General features: G+C 40.3%; 1 protein-coding gene across 1 annotated transcript; it reads left to right on the forward strand.

Moving 5' to 3' along the window:
• Positions 1-6630: 6630 nt before the first annotated feature.
• On the forward strand, positions 6631-10144 carry LOC308330627 (uncharacterized protein). Its single transcript, XM_080785577.1, has 4 exons — positions 6631-6642; positions 7052-7199; positions 8684-8790; positions 9244-10144. Exons 2-4 carry the CDS (start codon positions 7131-7133, stop codon positions 9419-9421), a joined length of 354 nt encoding a protein of 117 aa, XP_080641703.1. The 5' UTR covers positions 6631-6642; positions 7052-7130; the 3' UTR covers positions 9422-10144.
• The last annotated feature ends 5787 nt before the right edge of the window (positions 10145-15931 follow it).

Below are 15931 nucleotides of genomic sequence, written 5' to 3' on the forward strand. Positions count from 1 at the left end.
GCAAGCCTGTCTGAGTTTAAATGGACAGGTATCATTGTGAGTGACGTGACGAAATGAGTGACAAAAATGTATGGGGATTGTGAGTGACGGTGAGGGAAGGTTTCATAGTTAACTGCGACCTTCAGCCCTAAACCTTAACAATTACACACAGGGTGGAAAGGTTTTTTCATGTATCTACTACAATGAATAAATACTTACTAAGAAAGTAATTCAAGCTAAAGTACAGATGTATTGTCATCAAAATGTACTATCAAAAGTAAAAGTAGCCGACCCATTCTGCAGAATGTCTCATTTCAAAAGTTATTTTTCTTTATTTTTTGTCAAACATCTTTCAAACATAGCCGATCTACAAGCTCAAATTGTGAACTCTATAAGTAACTCAGTAAATACATTTGCCTCTGATGTAGTGGAGTAGAAGTATAACGTATTGGGGGCACGGTGGCACAGTTGGTAGTGCTGTCGCCTCACAGCTAGAAGGTCCTGGGTTCGATTCCCGCTCGGGACGCTGTGGGTGCTGGCGCCGTGCTTCCTCCCCCGCGTCATCAGTGCCCATACCCGAAGGCGGGGTTGGCGAAAGGGCCCTTCTGTGTGGAGTTTGCATGTTCTCCCCGTGTCCCCTAGGGTAGGTACCCTCACAAAAAACATGCAGTAATCCTGGTCACTAAACTGCCTCCAGCCAGGGCGCCTGATGGAGGGGAAAGGAACTGGTTGGAATAACATGTTCCTTCCATGCGCTACGTCCAACCAGGGAAACTCCCTCCTGTCAGGTGTAAAGGAGCAACTTGGACACTCAGGCATGAAGGAAGCATGAGTTCAAGTCCGTTGCTCTCCCCTTGTCCCCCATATATGGGGACTAGGTTGGTGGAGGGTGTGCCTCAAAATGGTATTCAGTAATTGTACTTACTTTAAACCAATGATTACACAACAACCATTTCTAAAACGGAACCTTTCTTCAGTTAAATACATAATACATGTTTGAATAAATGTATTGAACACTTTTTTCTTCTTCCACCCACAGCTATTCTGAAGCAAAGACATGGATCCGGTAACACAGAGCATGATCAATGAGCTCAGAGAGGTTCCACCAGGGACCACATCTGCCCCAACAGAAACACATCCCATAATACAGCTCATTAAGAGTGGCGACCTCAACAAGTTCAAGAAATCAATCCGAGGCAAAGACATCAATGGCCTTTACCCATGCAAAGAGCTCAACAGTCATATATGTCCTTTAAGTGCTGCTGTGGCATTTCACAAGGAGGACATTTTTGCATTCCTTCTGAAAGAGCGTGCAAGCCCAGATAACGTATCCACGAAAGACTGGACCCCTCTGCATTATGCCTCTTATTACAAAACACCACTTGATTTTGTGCACAAACTGATTAAAGCAGGAGCACATCCAGATGTTCTTACAAATGGTGCCCGTGCTATGACACCAGTTCAGGTTGCTGTCATCAGTAAGAGAGGTGATATTGTGAAAGTCCTAGTCAAAGCTGGAGCGTTTATTTCACCAATATCTATTGAACATCCTGCTCATGCTTTTTTCAATTTAAAAATATCTGACATGATGCATGAGCTTTCATTGAGCGACGGTGACTATTATTCTAAAATAAAACTTTCTATAGATCTGCATATTGCTGTGCAACAGAAAACACCAACAGAAGTTTTCAGCATGTTTGATCGTTACATGCTGGAGGAGGATCCTCAGACCCATCTGACCACCATTGACATTGTACTTACTGTTACCGGACCACTAGGAGAAGAGTATCGTCAGAGAAGTATTAAGTGGTTGAAGGACAATGATAAGATGAACTTCTACATTGAGAATGCAGACAAGATTCTTTCAACGGTCGATGTACCCATAGAGGCTGTACACCTACTTGTTGAAAATGTATCTATAGTTGTCCGCGCAATGAAAGAGATACCCAGTGAGGTATCACTGTCTATGATCCCCAAGCTGCTGAAACGCCTTTCCACAAGCACTCCATATCCTGAAATACAGGATGATGTTCTGAGGCTACTATATTTGATCACAAAAATAACAAAAGTTAAAGATGACTGGAATCAGAACCTCATGGTTACATTGGTCACAACGATTGTTCCTTTTGTGAAGAAAGATCACCCCCCTGGCGTGAGATTGAATACATAATGGCATACTGGCAAACCTGCTTCCATGTGAACATGCCACTGACATCTTTGCATCAGTGGGAATAGATCATGTGCCTGAGGCTATAATGCGAATTGCATATTGTACTCTCTCTCTACGTCGTCCTCAGACGAGCCCTCCATCGCCGTCTCCAGTCATGTCGATTCTCCACACAGAATTCATCAAACTGAAAGAAGATATAACAGAACTGCACAAGTGCCTAAACAAGGCAAGCTCAGAGCGTGATGTTTCCACAACTGCCAACACAGAGCTGTCAGGATCCAAAAAGAAGAAGAGAAGGATAAAACAAATGAAGCAAGAGGAGCTGAAAGATGAGGTTCATACTGATGCAGATAAGCCAACAACGGTTCCTGTTGAGAAATCTGGTCTGACAGAAAGTTCACATGTGCAACCTATCCACCCCGTAGCCAGTGTGTCACCAAAACCACAACCTATCCACCCCGTAGCCAGTGTGTCACCACAACCACAACCTATCCACCCCGTAGCCAGTGTGTCACCAACACCACAACCTATCCACCCCGTGACCAGTGTGTCACCAACACCACAACCTATCCACCCCGTAGCCAGTGTGTCACCAACACCACAACCTATCCACCCCGTAGCCAGTGTGTCACCAACACCACAACCTATCCACCCCGTAGCCAGTGTGTCACCAACACCACAACCTATCCACCCCGTAGCCAGTGTGTCACCAACACCACAACCTATCCACCCTGTAGTTAGTGTGTCACCAAAACCACAACCTATCCATCCCATAGCCAGTGTGTCATCAAAACCACGGAAATGGCACCCAATCAGTCAAAGATGGAAGCAACAGTTAGAGAAGCTTGCAGACATAGATGAAAGTAAAGTGATCAAAGTTGGAAGTCTTACTTAAGAAGGATAAAGACCCGCTTAATCCAGGTTCATACAGGCCTCTGAGTCTTTTGAATGTTGATGCTAAAATTTTAGCAAAAGTTGTGGCTACACGCTTGGAAAAAGTGCTCCCAACTGTGATACATACTGATCAAACGGGGTTTATAAAAGATAGACATCTATTTTTTAATCTTAGACGCCTATTCAACATTATATATTCTCCCAGTAGCACCCCCCAAGATACGGAAATACTGTTATCTCTTGACGCCGAGAAGGCCTTTGATAGGGTAGAGTGGGACTTCCTCCTCTCGACCCTGTCAAAATTTGGGTTTGGTCCAACCTTCACTTCCTGGGTTAAACTACTTTATGCTTCTCCATTAGCTTCTGTACAAACAAACGGATACAGGTCTGAAAACTTCCCTTTGAATCGCTCGACCAGACAAGGCTGCCCTCTCTCACCACTGCTCTTTGCCTTATCTATTGAGCCGCTTGCAATTGCGTTGCGTGCTTCAGACACCTACACTGGTATCTTCAGAGGAGATAGAGAGCATAAAGTTTCACTTTACGCTGACGATTTATTATTATACATATCCAAACCGTCCACAACAATTCCTAGTATCATGTCCACCTTGGAGAGTTTTGGCAGGGTTTCGGGGTATAAAGTCAACGTTTCCAAAAGCGTTTTATTTCCTATCAATACACAAGGCAATCAAACTTTTGGCTCCCACCCATTTAATGTTACAACCAGCTTTCGATATTTAGGAATCATAGTAACCAAAGCACTTAATGACTTGCTCAAGCAAAACCATACAAAACTTTTTGAACGTACTGAACAAGACTTAACGAAATGGTCGAACCTTCCTATCTCACTTGCCGGCCGAATTAATATAATTAAAATGAATGTCCTCCCTAAATATCTGTTTCTATTCCAATGTATTCCAATTTTTGTTAACAACACTTTTTTTAAGAATCTGGATAAAATTATCTCCAAGTTCATTTGGGATAAGAAACACCCTCGAATAAAGAAGGATTTTTTGCAGAGGCCTAAATCAGATGGCGGAATGGCATTACCTAACTTCAAACTCTATTACTGGGCGTGTAATTTACGTGCACTCTCATTTTGGCTCCAAGATCAATTGCCTACATGGGCATTTATTGAAGGTCAATGTTGTCCCCCAACATCGTTGTCAGCTTTAATCTTTTCCCCAGTGGCCTCAAGATACACTAAGTTGCCAAAGAATTCCATAGTCTCGCATTCTCTCAAAATTTGGCTCTCAATACGAAGGCATTTCGGTTGGCACCAGGGCTCTGTGCGCGCACCACTGGTCGCTAACCATGCTTTTTTACCGTCCCTCTCTGACTCATTATTTAAAGTATGGCATAGAAATGGTATTCACTCCTTCAAAGATCTTTATATTGATGGGTTATTTCCGACCTTTGAACAAATACGACGCAAATTCAATTTACCCCAATCACATTTCTTTAGATTTCTACAGATACGACATTTTTTAACACAACACACTGATTCATTTCCAAACATACCTCCCAACTCATCAATGGAATTTATATTTCTACCAGACCCACTGCTCAAAGGAGGTGTTTCTATTATTTATAACTCTCTCTCATGTTTGGATAATAATGCCTCCTTGGAGTATTTAAAAACTGCTTGGGAAAACGACTTAGGAATATCTATCACTGACGAGCAATGGTCTACATCTCAAAAGTTTGTGCACTCTTCTTCAGTATGCGCCAGGCACGGTCTTATACAGTTTAAAATATTACACAGATTACATTTGTCAAAGGAAAAACTCAACAGAATGTATCCAAATGTGAATCCAGACTGCGACAGATGTGGCCAATCGCCGACCACTCTAGCTCATATGTTCTGGCATTGCACAAAACTAAGATCTTATTGGCAAAGTATATTTAAATCACTGTCAGACATTGTTGAAAGACCTTTTGACCCGGATCCACTGACAGCAATTATGGGAGTCACAGGGCCCGGGGTCAAACTGTCTACTTTCCAATATAACATGGTAAAATATGTGACTCTACTGGCTCGCAGACTGATACTGTTGAATTGGAAACAAGCACAGGTTCCAACTCACACTTCACTGATGAAAGATGTTATGCATTACTTACAATTGGAAAAGATTAAGTTTGAATTGAGAGGGAGTGAAGATAGGTTCTACCAGACATGGCAACCCTTCATTGACTATTTTAATAGGTGCACGCTAACCCCTCCTACACAATAGCACAATAGAAAATTGGAAAGAAAGAAAAGGAACTGAAAGAAAAGGAACTGAATGTTTTTTCTTTATTTTATTTTTTATTATTTAAAAAAGAATGTCTAACTTACTTAATTCACAACATGTTGGAAGTTTGAGAGCAAGAATGTCTGTCCTGTTGTCTGTTTTGTTTGTCTGTTCACACTTGTCATTGTTTAACTGTTTTTTGTTTTTTCATGTTTATCACACTTATGTTTTTTTGTTATACTGTATGTGGAACATTTACATTGCCTGTTATTTTTTTCATTTTTATTTAACTGAATTACTTATCATTATCTAATCTGAAATTGTCGAACAAAAATGCCTAATAAAAACAGTATTAAAAAAAAAAAAAAAAAAAAAAAAGTTGGAAGTCTTGTGTTTGGGAAAGATATTGAATTCCGCATTGCAAAGGGAAGTGATGGAACTGAGGTCTTCTTGGGGTTAAGAAATGACGGCACTGAAGTTGCAGTTAAGAGAATGCCCATATCCAACTGCGGTGTGCTGAAGAATGAGGAAGGATTTTTACGTCTTCCAGAGCTTGATGATCCTTCGATTGTACGATATGTCGACTTTGCAGAGGATGAGTACTTTGGATACCTTGCTCTTCAGTTATGTGAATACACACTGGAAGAGTACATCAAATGTAACTTCACTGAAGACAGCCTTGGTGAAATGAAGGGTCTTGCAAAGCAGGTTCTCAATAGCTTAAATGTTCTTCATTGTCAGTATCCTCAAATTCTCCACCGGGATATCAAGCCCCAGAATGTCTTGATTGGTAAGATACAGAATAGATTAAGAGCATAGCCTATACAGTTTCAGAGAATGAAACAACATACAATTCATGTCATTTCCATCAATAGTAAACACTGTTTATTGTATTGATCTACCCAATTTGCTTTATAGATGTTAAAAATAAAGCAAGATTAGCAGATTTTGGAATAAGCCGACGATTGCAGGAAGGACAAACAACCCTCCACACAAAGAATGCAGGATCGAGATGCTGGAAGGCAAAGGAGACGATACCTGCTCACAGTGATGTTGCTAAAAGAAGTGCTGATATCCAGGTTAATAAAAAGGAAAATCTGACTGAGAACAATTAAATAAATGAAACAATATAAATTATGCAATTAATTTCCATGCTCCTTTTGTCAGGTGGCTGGGATGTTGATGTATTACATCCTATCCGGAGGACACCATCCCTTCGGTGATGACTTTAGATGTGAAACCAACATCTACGATGGAATCTACAACCTGGATCACGTTCAGGATGTGGTTGCCAAGGATCTCATCCAAGAAAAGACCTAAAGTGGAGGAATGCTTGGCTCATCCCTACTTCTGGACAAACAAAACGTACTATAAGTACACATTACACATACAGTAATAGTAGTAGTAGTAGTAGTAGTAGTAGCTTTAATCAATACTTCATATCATGGCATAATCACAACCACAGCTCATTTTATTCTCTTAAGCTCTATTAAATAAATAGCACATCTACCAGCTCACAACACGTTTGGAGCTTGTAGATCAGCTAATTTGTCTATTGATTATTGTTTTCTGCCAATAATATCATGCCCCAAACATGCTTTTAAAGTAAACCTTTAAAACAGTAAGTTTTCTACCAACATGATGTTTTCGTTGTTGTTTTTGTTTGATATTTTCTTGCCCATAATTTGTATCATGCCCGAAACATGGATGCCAGTTTTAAAGTAAACCTTTTGATTTATTTTTCTCAATATGTTTGTTTTGTAAATTCTTCCAGGAGAATTGATTTCCTGCAAAAGGTTGCGAATGAGAAGGAAATCGACAAGGACTATGAAAACCCTGAGCGCCACAACGTCATGGCTGTGTGGAACCAGTGTGCTGAGGATGGACTGTTCAGCACATGGAAACACACCATGAAACACAAGGTGACTAAATCATGTATAATATACACACATATGTCCATTACACTAAATCTGTATAAAATACACATATTATGTCCATTACAATTTACAATTTAGGCATTTATCAGACGCTCTTAATCCAGAGCGACATACATTAAGGAAGAACAAAAAACATGGTAATACATCATATACATCATAGTCATCATGAATCATATGTAAGCTAAGAACCTAACAGTGGAATATCTATATAATGAAACTATGCATTTATACTAGGGGTGTAACGATACATGTTAACAGCGATACATGGTTGACGATACGATACATGGACGATATTGCTTCATTATGGCGATACAATACGATTCAATGATTTTAAATCGATACAGTAACTATTTAGCAAATACATTAAATATGTGTGAAACTTGTGGATAGTGCAGGTTTTTTAAGGGAAAGATAAATTATTATGGATAGAAATAAGTAAACAGTGATTCTCTGGCGAATAGATGGACATCATATTTGAACACATGAACAAACCCACGCCTTGACATGAACACAGAGAATACACACATTTATCGATAGACCAAGTATAGCTATATATGGAATGGAAAAGTAATTAACCCCATCATTTTATTTTTTCTTCTTAAAATTGCTAAATACGATGCACAAGTATTGATTAAATTGATTATTTCCATTGCAAAACGATTCGATACCGATTATATCCATTGACGATACGATACAAAGTCAAACAATACGATACGTTATTTACTTTGATATACTTTAATTTCTTTCATTAAAATCGATATTTTGATACAGTTACTATATTCTTACACCCCTAATATATACTATATTTGCTATGTCTATATAAAATGCTATCTGAGTTGCATGAGTTGAGCCTTTGCATATATACGCCTGTAAGGTTGTCAAGGCTACGGCAAGTGTCACGGGCTAAGATGGAGTCTGAAGAGGTGTGTTTTCAGTCTAAATTATACAGTATGTATACTGTAGTCCACTAGACTACGTCAAGTGTATGGGGTGTAACAATATTGTAGGCCTGTTTAATATGCACATATATATCTCCACATATAGCCTAAATCATGTGGGGTTCAGGTGTGACCAGCTCAGTGGCCTTGTGGTTACAGTGTCCGCCCTGAGACTGGGAGGTCGGGGTTCAATTCCTGGCCGGGTCATACCAAAGACTATAAAAATGTGACCCAGTGCTTTTCTGCTTGACACTCAGCATCAAGGGTTGGATTAGTAAGTCAGTAAGTCCCTGCGACATACTAGCGTCATGTCCAGGGGGTGTACTTGTACATCAAGCTGCCTCACGCTACAGAAACAGGAGATAGGCTCCTGCCCTATTAGACTAAATAATGTAAGGTTCAGGTGTGTCCATTAGAGACTAAATCATGTGGGGTTCAGGTGTGTCCATTAGACTGTAAGGTTCAGGTGTGTATATGTGTGTGTGTTTATTAGACAGGTCCGTTTCATGTTGAAGTTGTGTGTTTTTCCAGTTGCCACAGGAGGTGTTTGAGGAGATGGACAACAGGAGGAAGAGGTTTCCCTACCATGATGATGCGTTTGGACTGCTGCGCTTCATACGCAATCTCCATCAGCACCAGTACGTTGAATTTGACATTTTTGTGCTAATTGGCTTATTTCCATTGAAATAAGTGTACTAAAGTGCGCCGCTTGGGATACTATTTACATTATGAAGACAGGATATATAAAATAAATTATTTTTGTGCCATGGAAATAAGCGAATTAGGACAACACCCCATTCAATTCAATGCAATTCATTGAGGGCTTATGGTAGAGGAAATCATCAATAATGCGCTTTGCACACAATAACACCTGGACCTCTTTGGTGGGGACGTAACAACTACAAATAAAGGGAGCAGACGTAATGCCCTGTCTGAATTACATGCTGTCACCCTTCATGCAATGACTATATGAAATGATTGCACATACTGTAGGGCCTAAATGGAAACAAGACCGCAAGGACTTCTTATTGGTGCTGTGCCTTTTGAACTGAGTGTATATATGGCTGTACTCTGTTTCTGTGTGTTTACAGTGCTGAGGCTGCTGCTGACATTGACCTGATGGAGATGTTTCCTGCTCTCATCGTAAGTGTCTACAAGTTCACTCTGAACCAAGGCTGGAACACACGGATCACCCTGGAAGACTTCTATCCAGCAAAGACCACAAATCACAGCCTGAACAACACCCTGGGCAAACTCTCCCTGTCGTAACTTAACGCGTTGCCCAAAAGGTAGATCGCGATCTACCAGACCAGTAGATCACAAAGGCTGTGCAGGTAGAACACATGACATTCCCCGAAATATATAAGAAAAATCACAAAACTCCTCATCCCACTAAACCAGAATCAGAATATGCTGGACGTGGTGTGTTTGCTAGGATGGAGCTTACCAGCACTCCACTCCCCTCCACACAGACTATTCATAAGTCCTCTGCCTTGGGTCTACTATAGGTTCATATCCAGCCCTCAATGTCTTCACATTATTGTACAGTTAATAAAATGCATTATTCAGTGTAACGCCAACTCCGTTATTCAGGTATATTTCCGTTTTATATATATATTTTTTAGCAATAGGATAATATATATATATATATATTTTTTTTTGGTGGGTAGATCTTGAAGAGCTGGACGGGTCATTTTAAAAGTAAATCTCAAGTCAATATAGTGTGGGCACCCCTGGACCCGTTACATAGATAATTGTATGACATGGTTGATTGAAAGCTGCTGAATTCATATATGATTGTTTACAGATGAAGAGATTGATTTAATTCAATACAGTCTATTGATTTAATTTGTACAACATTGATTGACATTGAACTGAGACTTTATTTTTGTATTGCCCCCAACCAAAGCGTTATAACTGGTTATATATTGACCAATAGCGAGAGAAAACGCACAGACGCCAAATTATGCCAAAACATAATTTCTGCACAATTTTGTGCCTTAATGATTGAATGATGTGTTGTTTTTATATAAGCTAGAAGCACATTTACTGTATGCACAGCACTGGATTAAATAAATAATTATATCTAAATAAGGTTGTGTACAGATATCTCTCTATATTCACTGTATGTCATGCAGAGCAGGATGATATGAAATATAACCAACGTAGTGTACAGATATCTCTGTCATGCAGAGCAGAATGATATGAAATATAACCAACGTAGTGTACAGATATCTCTCTGTCATGCAGAGCAGAATGATATGAAATATAACCAACGTATAGTGTACAGATATCTCTGTCATGCAGATCAGAGGTTCACAGGTTGAGACCCTAAAGTGTTTGTCCGGGACCCGTACTAGTGAAAATAGCAGATCTACAGGCGTGCAACGCGTTGCTTCGTGCAGCGTTGCACGCTTGTAGATCAGCTATTTTCACTACGTCTTAATTATTATTATTTTTATTTATTTATGGAATTTATTAGATGTGTTTGTTAGTTTGTTTTAAAATGTATATTGCTTTTTGGGGTTTTTTTCTTTTTTGTTTATTTAAAAAAATCCTGCTACCCTAATAGACAGGGGTACATGAGCACCTGGCCGTTCATTCGTGCTCTATCTCCGACCAAGCCACACTTCCACCACACATCTCTCTATGCAAAATAAAACCTGCACACTCCCACAAAAGACATAGACTACATTGCATTCGCCAAAAATGTCTTCTTTACTGTTTAAATATTACTTTTCTGAAACACGCTATTCTTGCTCAACCTCAACAGCCTACGTCAGAATCGTCATGTTGGCGTCTACTACGCCAACTACGTTCACTTAATGGGGCCAGTCCTTCACAGTGACACACGCGTTACATCAACCACGCGACCGGGATGGTTTCTACCCCTCAATGTCGTGCCTACTCTACACTGCCATCCCAAGTCCCCTCCCCCTTTCACTGCTCCTGTGTGTGACCTGTGAACTACTCTCTGACTGCACTGTGGCTTGATTTATATGTGCGAGGTGGAAATGTAATGCACATAAATTAATTATAGGTCCAGCAAGCAAATCATGATTGTCTGTTTGTGCTCAATAGGTCACCATCACATTCCGATTTTAGGTGTTGTGTTTTGTATGACATTTATTTTGGCCAGTAGTTTCATATCTATCCTTTTCCCTTTCACCAACACAGACCATGCTAACGGTGTTAGCGCGTTAGCATCACACAGCTTACAGCGTCAGTGTTGCATGAATACTTTCAACCATGACAATGCCGACTACTTTTGCTACACACACTTCCCAAGGATTATGGAGATGTCTTTATTTATTTTTTAAGGTTGAGAAATGAAATAATTATGGTCGTTTCTAATCTCAGCATTTCACAAGAGAAAGACGTGGATGCCTTTCGCTGCTGTTGCCATGTCTCATAGAAACAAGTAAATAGGTCTATAAAAATAATCCCAAAACAAGCGCATATAACAGGGGTCTGTAACCTATTTTAAATGAAGTGCCATGTTTTCATTTTCTAGATAGTCAGTCAGCCACAAGCTCACATCACAACAATAATCCATGTAATAATCACAATAACAATACTAATAATAATAATCATAATTATAATAATAATAACAATAAACTTCTTTGTAAACTCACTCATTTACAAACAAGCTCACATCAGAACAATAATGCATGTAATAATAATAACAATAATAATAATAATCATTATAAGAAAAACAACAATAACAACACTAACAACAGTACAGTACAGTACAGTAAAGACGTACAGTAAAGTACAGTACAGAGGACAACATTACAGTACAGTGCAATACTAAGGAGTGCAGTACAGTATTATAATAATTTATAACCCATCCGTTACTACATGTGCAGGGCACACTACTGAGTTTAGACTTTTTATGCAGGGCCTGGGAAATAAGGCAGAATCTTTTGTTTGTGTAAAAAAAAAAGGGAATATCAACAAAACATATCTGTTTATTGTACACAATGCAATATTCAATGCAATGATATGGTGTGTCCTGTAAGCCCAATTAGCCCATGTGGGCTGGGCGCCTTTGGTGCATGACACAAAAATAAAGAAATCTATCTATCTATCTATTCAAGCCCATCCTGCTACCCTAATAGACAGGGGTACATAAGCACATGGCCGTTTATCCAACAGCTTTCTCCGACCAAACCACACTTTTACCAGACATCTCTATATGCTAAATAAATTCGCCACACTCCCAGAAAACATATAGACTACATTGCATTCGCCAAAAATGTCTTATTTACTGTTTAAATATTACTTTTCTCAAACACGCTATTCTTGCTCAACCTCTACAGCCTACGTCAGAATCGTCATGTTGGCGTCTACTACGCCAACTACGTTCACTTAATGGGGCCAGTCCTTCACAGTGACACACGCGTTAGATCAACCACGCGACCGGGATGGTTTCTACCCCTCAATGTCGTATTTGCTGCGCCCTTCTAATGCTGCGCCACGCCTACTCTATACTGCTCCATAGACAGCGACTCGAAGTCGAACAGCAGCAGCAGCTCGCCTCCGTCACAATTTAAAGCCCACAGCACTGCACAGCCCCACACCCAAATGAATCGAATTAATGAATAAGGCGCTTATATCGCTTTTGCTCAGTGGATGGGACATTTACATTAAAAGCTATCGGATGGACACGTGGACAACGGCATGGTTGTGTGCACTCGGAGGGAAAGGTTCCATATAGCTTCCATGCTAGCTGCTTCAGACACAGGGGAGGGGAGTGAGATGGCCCGCCTCACGGGACTCCAGTGCGAAATAGCGCTTATGCAACAATTACCCTAAAAACAACACCACAACTCAATGTCATTGTGAATAAGAATTTCGAGCAAAAAAAATATTTTTGGAAGGACACTTTCAACCAGTATGAAGCTAAATGTGGAAGCCGTGTGTGTCACACCAAAACGGGTGACCTATATAATCCTGTCACGCCGTGCATTCTGTGCTTGCGTGCGCATTTCCCAAATCTCAGTCATTTATCCACACATCGCTCTCTGTGTGTGTGTGTGTGTGTGTGTGTGTGTGTGTGTGTGTCGCGTCGCCCTCCAGCTGCAATTGCGAGTGTGCGCTTTGGCAGACTTTTTATGCAGGGCGTGGGAAATAAGGCAGAATGTTTTGTTTGTGTAAAAACAAAAAAGGGAATATCAACAAAACATATCTGTTTATTGTACACAATGCAATATTCAATGCAATGATATGGTGTGTCCTGTAAGCCCAATTAGCCCATGTGGGCTGGGCGCCTTTGGTGCATGACACAAAAATAAAGAAATCTATCTATCTATCTATTCAGGCCCATTCAATTAATCTATCACTACATTAGTTGCCTGTTCAAAACTAAACTACACTTTATGAAATCATTGTTGCAGCCTACAATTTACAATTTACAATTTAGGCATTTAGCAGACGCTCTTAATCCAGAGCGACTTACATTAAGCAAGAACAAAAAAGCATGGGTATACATCACATAAAAACATTTATCATGAAACATGCGTAAGCTAAGAAAGTAACAGTGGAATATCTATAATGAAACTATACATATAAGCTATACATCTATACTACTATGCTATACATATGTACTATGACGTGCTATGACAATAGCACATACAATGCACTTATGCTGTCTACATAACATGCTATAAGACTGTATCAAATGCTATCTAAGTCTACAGAATTGCTATCTAAGGGGGTGGGGTAAGTGCTATGGGCCATGATGGAGTCTGAAAAGGTGGGTTTTCAGACTACGGCGGAAGATTGGGAGTGATGCTGCAGTTCTGACTGCAATGGGAAGTGCATTCCACAGTTTTGGAGCCAGAAGGGAGAAGAGTTTGGGACGTGTGGAGTGTTGTCCCGGCGTTTTTAGTGAGGGTACTTCCAGCTTCCCTGCGTTGGCTGATCTGAGTGAGCGGGAGGGTTTGTAGGGTTCGATCATACTTGCAAGATATGGGGGAGCCATACCTTTGGTTGCTTTGAATGCCAGCATCAGAGTTTTGTATTCTGTGCGGGCAGCGACCGGGAGCCAGTGGAGGGAACGGAGCAGGGGGGAGACATGTGAGAATTTTGGCTGGTTGAAGACCAAGCGAGCTGCGGCATTTTGGATCAGCTGGAGAGGTTTAAGTGCACAAAAGGACACTACACACATATATTCAGGCCCATTCAGAACACATTTCCCAAATCTCTGATTTATCCACACATCGCTCTGTGTGTGTGTGTGTGTGTGTGTGTGTGTGTGTGTGTGTGTGTGTGTGTGTGTGTGTGCGTGTGTGTGTGTCGCGTCGCCCTCCAGCTGCAATTGCGAGTGTGCGCTGTGTGCAGGGCACACTACTGAGTTTAAAAACACAGCTGAAACATGAAGTGGAGTCTGTCAACTCCTGCAATTTCCTTCTTCCCATATTGCGCTGCAACGACACTGGGATGAGCCCGCCGAAGGCGGGCGAAATTCTAGTCTTTTTAATTTAAATGTAGGGGGAAAAAACAATCTTTTTACTCTAGTCTTGTGACCCATAGAAATGTGTCTGTGACCCACAAATGGGTCACAGAAACACCGTGTCATTATGCTCTACATTGAATACGAACGCTGTCTGGTGGAAACCTGCTATGTTCAACATTTACTTTTTATCATTATTAAAAAATAAATAAAATTAAATAAATAGTGAACATACAGTAGCATATCTACCAGTAAGACGCCTGGGGACGAGAAGGGCGAGGTCGCGTGCACACATCCGCCTCGTTGACGGCAGACTGCCGGACGAGCGCTGGCGCTTTGGCATGGGGGGGGTCAGAACAACATGGAATGAATTCTGTACTGGCCATATAAGGAGCATGTCTTGACTGTACAGGGTTTGATGAGGTCAGATCAACATATGGAATGTCAGAACAGGTCAGCTCCATAAATGGAGATCCAAGGGTGGTAGTGGGGACATTCTCTTGACTGTACAGGGTTTGATGAGGGCCCAGGTATAGGGCCAGCTAGGCCTTCATTTCTGGGGCTGTTGAATGGGTACAAGCTTTCAAACGAAAACAAGTCAATACAAGAACTGCTCTGACTTGTTTACAACAGGGTCCTCCATTTTCAATTCAACAGAAAGATACTTAAGTACAGTAGTTGAGTAAATGTACTTAGTTACCTTCCACCAGTGATTATGGGAAGTCATAATAAAACATTGCAGATTGTCTATTTCCTCAGTGTGGCCTGTAGCACCATCTACTGGCTCACATGTCTACATGCTCAACATTATGTAGAAGGATTTGAACCCAGAAATAGAAAAGAGAACATCACTGATTTTGTTCCAGTGGTTGTTTTGTCTTCTATTAATAGTAAATAGCATTAGATCATCTGAACTTTATGCATTTTTACTGAATAGAAAGTCACTTCCATCAGTCAGTATTATGTTGTTGGTTATTATGGAAACTATTTCATGTTTTAAGAAAAATGTCCAATTCAATTACAATTTAACCATAATATGGTTAAATATACCATGCTATTGTCTGCTAATTGGAAGTGATAAATCAGAATAAGTGAACATGAACTGTAGTAAAAAAACATAGTAAATAGTAACATAGTAGTGGTAAATAGAATATAGTATAGTGCCTCAAATAAACTATAGGATAGCAGCTAAACAAGGAACCTAGTGTTTATCTATAACGACCTGATATCTAAGCATCACTTTTTCGGTTGAAGGAAAAAATGACTTGCCAAAGCAGCAGGGATACCAGGAGAGTTCAGTTTTAGACTTTTAGAATATCTGA

This window comes from Protomyctophum bolini (genome assembly GCF_963924005.1).
Source record: "Protomyctophum bolini genome assembly, chromosome: 16".
Classification (NCBI taxonomy): Eukaryota; Metazoa; Chordata; class Actinopteri; order Myctophiformes; family Myctophidae; genus Protomyctophum; species Protomyctophum bolini.

Excerpts from the sequence above, each read along its gene's own strand:
- LOC308330627 (XM_080785577.1), top strand. The coding sequence starts at position 7,131 with ATGGCTGTGTGGAACCAGTGTGCTGAGGATGGACTGTTCAGCACATGG. Across the intron at positions 7,200-8,683 it reads AACACACCATGAAACACAAG|TTGCCACAGGAGGTGTTTGA; the intron begins GTGACTAAATCA and ends GTGTTTTTCCAG. Across the intron at positions 8,791-9,243 it reads CGCAATCTCCATCAGCACCA|TGCTGAGGCTGCTGCTGACA; the intron begins GTACGTTGAATT and ends GTGTGTTTACAG.